Raw genomic sequence first — 7,621 nt, forward strand, 5'->3', positions numbered from 1 at the left:
GGAAGGATGTCCAAAGTCATATCAGACAGTGTGATAAATGTCAGCGTCAGAACCAGTTAGGGAAGGCATCGTCAACCCTCAATCCTATACCAGTGAATAACAAGGCATTTAGAATGTGGGGCATGGACTTGGTTGGACCTCTGAAAGAAACTTCAAGAGGAAACAAGTACATAATTGTCATGACTGACTACCTAACCAAATGGCCAGAAGTGAAGGCGATCCCCTCAAAGGATGCTAGCGAGATTTCGTCCTTTGTTATAGACACAATATGCAGACATGGAACCCCTGAGGTGATCCTCACAGACAATGGTCGCGAGTTCTGTAACCTTTTGAATGACAACCTTTGCAAGCGCCTACAGATCGACCATAGGGTCACCACACCATACCACCCTCAGACAAATTGATTGACTGAACGCAATAATCAAACCTTGTGCAGTGCCCTCACAAAGTACGTCAATGAGTACCAAAATGACTGGGACCTCTTTCTACAGCAAGTTGCCTTTGCAATGAGGACATCTCGCCAGGCATCCACTAAACAGACACCGTTTTATTTGACATACGGAAGAGAGGCAACTCTACCTATCCAACTCGATATTCCATCAACGAGTTCCTCGATGTCCCCCATGTCTGAAGAGGAGTTAGAGGAAGTTGTAAGCCTTCGTATTTCCTCATTTGTAGAACTAGTAAAGACCAAGCAGCAGGCAACGCAGGAAATCGCAAACTCACAAAAGAAACAGAAGATGTATTATGACCAGAAAAACGAAGGAACCATTTTCAAGCCTGGGGAATTAGTGCTATTGAAGAACAAGAGGAGAGTGAACAGGAAAGGTGACAAAATCCAAAGTAGGTGGACAGGTCCATTCACAATACAGGAAGATGTTGGCAAAGGTGTCTACAGAGTGGAGGAAAGAAAGAAGAAGGTAAACATCAAAGATATGAAAAGGTACAGGACACCAAAAGATGGCAACACAAGTCAGAGTCCCCCATCTACACCATCAACAGTGAAAACAACCCCCCCATCTACATCACCATCAGTGAAAACAGAGGATGCTGTACCACATGCCACAGAAGAAAATCAACAAATCCAGAAACCACGATTGAACAGGAATATAAAACCTAGAGATCAAGTCCATATCTTGCCTTCAAGGAGGAAATTAAAGAAAGCTTCACATCCAAAACCTATAAGAGCCACTGATGTATTCAAGAAGAAAAATGCAGAAGACAAGACAAAGGGTCCATTACCAATGAGCATTACAGAGTATGTCCATACACTTGACAGCAGTACTAAGGAAGAAATTTTCACCAGATGCGAACAGTACCAAGTGAAACAGCCAAAAGATCTTCAGTCTGCATTGGATTCACCGACCTTCTCTCTTGTTAAGGACGCAGATGAACGATTTGAGGATGACATGATGGATTGCGAGTCAGCATTGCTTTCCTGGTATATGACATCTCCTGCCAAGACTGTAGACCTTATAACCGAGTTGGACCCATTCGTACTCTCGTCTGCCATTCTTACTATAGCATACCATGATCACCTTAGCCCTAAGGACTTACTTCCAACATTGGATGAAGTGCCTCTATCAACATTTGTATCTAGAAACTCACCAAGCAAGATGCCTAAAACCTCCCTTCAAATGCGTGTGGGCGATGTTACGTTGCATAGACAAGACCTCACCACCCTGTATCAGAATCACTGGCTTAATGACCAGGTGAGTAATCATCCCTCATGAAACTTTGAATTTCATTTCCATAAGAAAATTCGTTTCGACATATACAACAGAAATTTAAAAAGTACATCCTCCATGCTAACTTTAAGCTCTTATAATTGTTATTTTCTTTAAAGGTGCATTGTGGTTTTGATATTACAATAGGTCATGGAAAAGATATAAGACAAGAGTTGTTTGATATTTTGAATCAATAAGATCAATATTTGGTACAAAGACAATATTGCAAAAAAATGTATTTATATTCTTATTTAAATCAGAAAAAGATGATAGCGATAGAGAACATGATATTTTAGAAGCTTGTAGTGATTACTTATTGCATATTGCCAAAATAGTGACCACTCAATAACATTGAAGATAAAACATATTTTCATTGCAGTAATACGTTACCATAACTTTAATTTATTTTATATCTTTTTAGGTGATTCATGCTTACCTTAGTCTACTTAGATCAGAGTACAACATGGCACATGACCTAGGATGCTACATACTGCCTTGCTTTCTTGCAAACAAGTGGGAAGATGGTCAATATGATGCATGGCTCTATCCCCAGGTAATTACAATGAATGAGTTATAGATTTGATGACAACTGATGTATAATATATATATAGTATAATTGCTATAACTATATGAATAAACATATGAATTATTCTATTGGCAATTTTCATATTGCAAATCCGAATTTCATGCGAATTTGAATTCTTTTAAATATGATGAATATACATACATTGTAAAAGTGGATATTTGCTTTATTTTGCAATTTGCAATGTTATTTTTTGTGAAATATACCTTTAGACTTTAAGCTACATATAGTTTTATACATTTACAAATATATTTTGCACGGTGGAAATTTTTGTGATCAAGTAGGCCTTCACATAATTAACAGAAATTACACATCATATAAATTTCAACAAAGGTATACATGTATTGTAATGCATAGTTTATTACAATATTTTGAAATTGTTTTTAAGAAAAAGCCTTTTTTCACAAAATATCACTCTAAAATTGCTTTTCTTTGCTCCTTTTAGATTCCTCTTGAGGAATTCCAACATGTACTACTGCCGATTTGTCATAAGCAGCATTGGTTTCTGCTGGCAGCATCAATGACCACCTGCACTGTCGAGTTACTTGATTCCTTACCATGCAAGGAAAGAACAGACAGATTCTGTAGACATTGGATGTAAGTTGTTGTATACATTGTAGCTTAATTTAGCTATGTATATCATAACATTGATACTAAGTGATGAGAAATATATTATTTCTTGTGCCTTGTTCAAATTCAATATCATAGAGCTGTATCATTTAACAGTACTGAATACTCAGACCTTTTTATCTGTGACATATGAATAACAAACTGCATTAGTCCTTCAGACTTCAGGAAAGAATATATTTTTTGCCACTACAGTGAAATATGAAAATTAATGGGCACAGTTTAGGTTAAAGAGGGCACAATTTTGGTTAAAGAATAAGTATTTAATGAATGCTATTTTTTTAGGAACTTCATGGCAGCCAGAAAGAATGACCAACATTGGACTGTTGGCAGTAGCACATCCAATCAACAATCAGATGGTCACTCCTGTGGCGTGTTTGTTCTGATGGTAAGCATACTGTATATTATATTAAAATTCTAAGAAACCAATTACAGTTATACCTTATAGCAGGATTGTCAAAGTGTCTTAGATTTTTTTATTGATTCAGAAAATCCAACTTCTACTTGATAAACAATATCTGAATGAAAGTCGATACATATGTTTAGCATTGTCAATATATATCCAATTTATTTACCCAAGCTACAAGTATTACACATTTATGCACGAAGCATAAACAAGCATTTTCTAGTTATTTATTCAGCCATTTATATTTATATATATATATATATATATTTTTTTTTTGCATTTCATGCACATAACTTTGTATTTCCATCAAAATGAAACATAACAGCATTTTTTTAAAATCTTATTAGAATGCTGAAGCAATTTTGAAAGATTGCTCCCCTGCTGTGATGCGACAGTGCCATACCCGTAACTACAGGAAACACATCCTGAAACGTATTACAGCAGAGTCCATGGAAGTCAGCAAAACAACATGTGACTTGCCTTTTTGTTCTGCAACATCATCCAAATTGCTAAGGAGACATCAATGTCAGATATGCAGCAAATGGGTGCATAAAAAGTGTGTTGGTCTAGCAAGTGATCAGAACATGAGGAGCTGTGTTTTCTGCCAATAATGAAATGATGTGACTTTTTGTGATACACTGTATATAATGCTGCCCATTTACTTTTCCTTAAACAATGACATTTTCCAGACTTGTGTTAAGTTTTTGTCTGAAGATATTATGTACGAGGAACTGACATTATGTTCTATATACAACAGTTCAGTAATGCCACTACTTAAAAATATACTTCTTAAATTTTTGAAAATAATGTACATCACATCTATATAATATTCAGTGGTGAACTTCTGTATTTGGAAGTTCTGTCAAAAGAAATAAAAGATGTAATTTTAGAATTTTAGTGCATAATTGTTCTCAGATTTATGGGTACCATATAATAGTGTTTTGGTAAAACAAAGAAACTGCTGATATCACTGATTTTTCACCACATTGTTGATTGTATTGTTATTTATTTGCCATAATTTATTACAAATATTTATACCTAATTCAAATTTTTTGTTTTTATTGACATACCATTATGCATATCTTCACATGATTTTTTATCATTGATTGTTAATTAACGTTGATATTTGTTTATTTAAAAAAAGCCGAAAAGAGTTCAATTTGAATTTCTGTTACATGATCTAGATACTTTACTTACCAAAATTTATGTGTATGATACACTGCTTCAAAAAACAATTTAAAAAATCATGTGAAGTTTTACTTTGAAAAACAAGTATTTCCTCATTCATATCTCAAAACTCTCAACGAAAACATCAGGTTTTGATAAAATCATTCAAATATATGATGCACATAGAGGATTATACATCAATTAAACACGTATACATATCCTATGGCTATAGATATTGACTTATCTGACATGGGTTAGGGGGGATACTTATCCTACGGCTATAGATATTGACTTATCTGACATAGGTTAGGGGGATACTTATCCTACGGCTATAGATATTGACTTATCTGACATAGGTTAGGGGGGATACTTATCCTATGGCTATAGATATTGACTTATCTGATATAGGTGAGGGGGGATACATATCCTATGGCTATAGATATTGACTTATATCTGATATAGGTTAGGGGGGGATACATATCCTATGGCTATAGATATTGACTTATCTGACATGGGTTAGGGGGGGATACATATCCTATGGCTATAGATATTGACTTATCTGACATAGGTTAGGGGGGATACATATCCTATGGCTATAGATATTGACTTATCTGATATAGGTTAGGGGGGATACATATCCTATGGCTATAGATATTGACTTATCTGATATAGGTGAGGGGGGATACATATCCTATGGCTATAGATATTGACTTATCTGATATAGGTTAGGGGGGATACATATCCTATGGCTATAGATATTGACTTATCTGATATAGGTTAGGGGGGATACATATCCTATGGCTATAGATATTGACTTATCTGATATAGGTTAGGGGGATACATATCCTATGGCTATAATATATTGACTTATCTGACATAGGTTAGGGGGATACATATCCTATGCTATAGATATTGACTTATCTGACATAGGTTAGGGGGGATACATATCCTATGGCTATAGATATTGACTTATCTGATATAGGTTAGGGGGGATACATATCCTATGGCTATAGATATTGACTTATCTGACATAGGTTAGGGGGGATACATATCCTATGGCTATAAATATTGACTTATCTGATATAGGTTAGGGGGGATACATATCCTATGGCTATAGATATTGACTTATCTGATATAGGTTAGGGGGGATACATATCCTATGGCTATATATATTGACTTATCTGATATAGGTTAGGGGGGATACATATCCTATGGCTATAAATATTGACTTATCTGATATAGGTGAGGGGGGATACATATCCTATGGCTATAGATATTGACTTATCTGATATAGGTTAGGGGGGATACATATCCTATGGCTATAGATATTGACTTATCTGATATAGGTTAGGGGGGATACATATCCTATGGCTATAGATATTGACTTATCTGACATAGGTTAGGGGGGATACATATCCTATGGCTATAGATATTGACTTATCTGACATAGGTTAGGGGGGATACATATCCTATGGCTATAGATATTGACTTATCTGACATAGGTTAGGGGGATACATATCCTATGGCTATAGATATTGACTTATCTGATATAGGTTAGGGGGGATACATATCCTATGGCTATAGATATTGACTTATCTGACATAGGGTTAGGGGGGGATACATATCCTATGGCTATAGATATTGACTTATCTGATATTGACTTATCTGATATAGGTTAGGGGGGATACATATCCTATGGCTATAGATATTGACTTATCTGACATAGGTGAGGGGGGATACATATCCTATGGCTATAGATATTGACTTATCTGACATAGGTGAGGGGGGATACATATCCTATGGCTATAGATATTGACTTATCTGACATAGGTTAGGGGGGATACATATCCTATGACTATAGATATTGACTTATCTGACATAGGTTAGGGGGGATACATATCCTATGACTATAGATATTGACTTATCTGACATAGGTTAGGGGGGATACATATCCTATGGCTATAGATATTGACTTATCTGACATAGGTTAGGGGGGATACATATCCTATGGCTATAGATATTGACTTATCTGACATGGGTTAGGGGGGATACATATCCTATGGCTATAGATATTGACTTATCTTACAGAGATTAGGGTAGATACATATCCAATGGTATATATAGCCCCTTTATTCTGAAAAAGAAAAATTGAAAATTGAAAAAAATATTATTACAGATATAATTTTTTAAAGATAATTAAGGTTTTTTTTTAAAATGGTTCAAAATAATGCTAAAGGAAGAAATTAACTTGCGTTTACTTCAATTGATTGAATGGTTTATTGGGGAAAATTCTGAAGTCTATAACCACACAACCAAAATTTCACACACATCAAAAACTTAAAGATGCTCCACCACCGACAGAGCATACAATGTAAATGATAATCATCATTTGAACAATAATTAGTGTTTAATCGTGTATACGTAAGTCTAATTAACACAAAAAATGATATAAGATAATTTATTTTGCCTTTGGCGCATGCACAATCAGTTCTTTATTCCATATAGGATATAATGCCACCGGATTTTTTCGGGATGCAATTATAATTATTTTTTATATTTTTAAATTAAAGTAACATTAGAAGCTCAAACTTTTCAATGGTGGTAATGGTGTACTTCAGCTTTTGTAACTGAAGAAAAATACTAAATCGTCTGGTCCTGTTTTTCATAGTGAAAAAAATACCATTTGTCAGCAGTGGAGCATCTTTAAGTAATTAATACTTATTTATCTTTTATTCCTTTATTGACAAATTATCTGGTGGTTTCATGAATAGATTATATGTAAGGTTAATTTTATAAATTTGAAAATTGTTAGTGTTTAAACACTTACTTATTCAAAAAGTTTTTTAGTTTTCAAATAATTGAAGATATATTAAAGTATATTTAATGAGCAATGCTGATTAATTAGTAAATAAGATTGCAGGTTGTTATTTCACAATGAAGATATAAATATTTTACACAAGTTAGGGGAGTGGAAAGTCAAGAACATTCATTTGTACTGTATATATAGGAACTAATATTATATAATTGCTAAAAGCTATAAACAATTGATTGTGATTATATGTTTTTTTTTCAATATTCTTTATTCATATATTTTTGATCAACAGTTAAACT

The 7,621-nt window shown here is 34.2% G+C and overlaps 1 protein-coding gene across 1 annotated transcript; it reads left to right on the forward strand.

The window, feature by feature from the left end:
* The first annotated feature begins 372 nt into the window (after window positions 1-372).
* Window positions 373-4,085, forward strand: LOC138316226 (sentrin-specific protease 5-like). Its single transcript, XM_069257821.1, has 5 exons — window positions 373-1,712; window positions 2,149-2,280; window positions 2,756-2,907; window positions 3,223-3,325; window positions 3,691-4,085. Exons 1-5 carry the CDS (start codon window positions 507-509, stop codon window positions 3,952-3,954), a joined length of 1,857 nt encoding a protein of 618 aa, XP_069113922.1. The 5' UTR covers window positions 373-506; the 3' UTR covers window positions 3,955-4,085.
* The last annotated feature ends 3,536 nt before the right edge of the window (window positions 4,086-7,621 follow it).

This window comes from Argopecten irradians, chromosome 2 (genome assembly GCF_041381155.1).
Source record: "Argopecten irradians isolate NY chromosome 2, Ai_NY, whole genome shotgun sequence".
In the NCBI taxonomy this organism is placed as follows: Eukaryota; Metazoa; Mollusca; class Bivalvia; order Pectinida; family Pectinidae; genus Argopecten; species Argopecten irradians.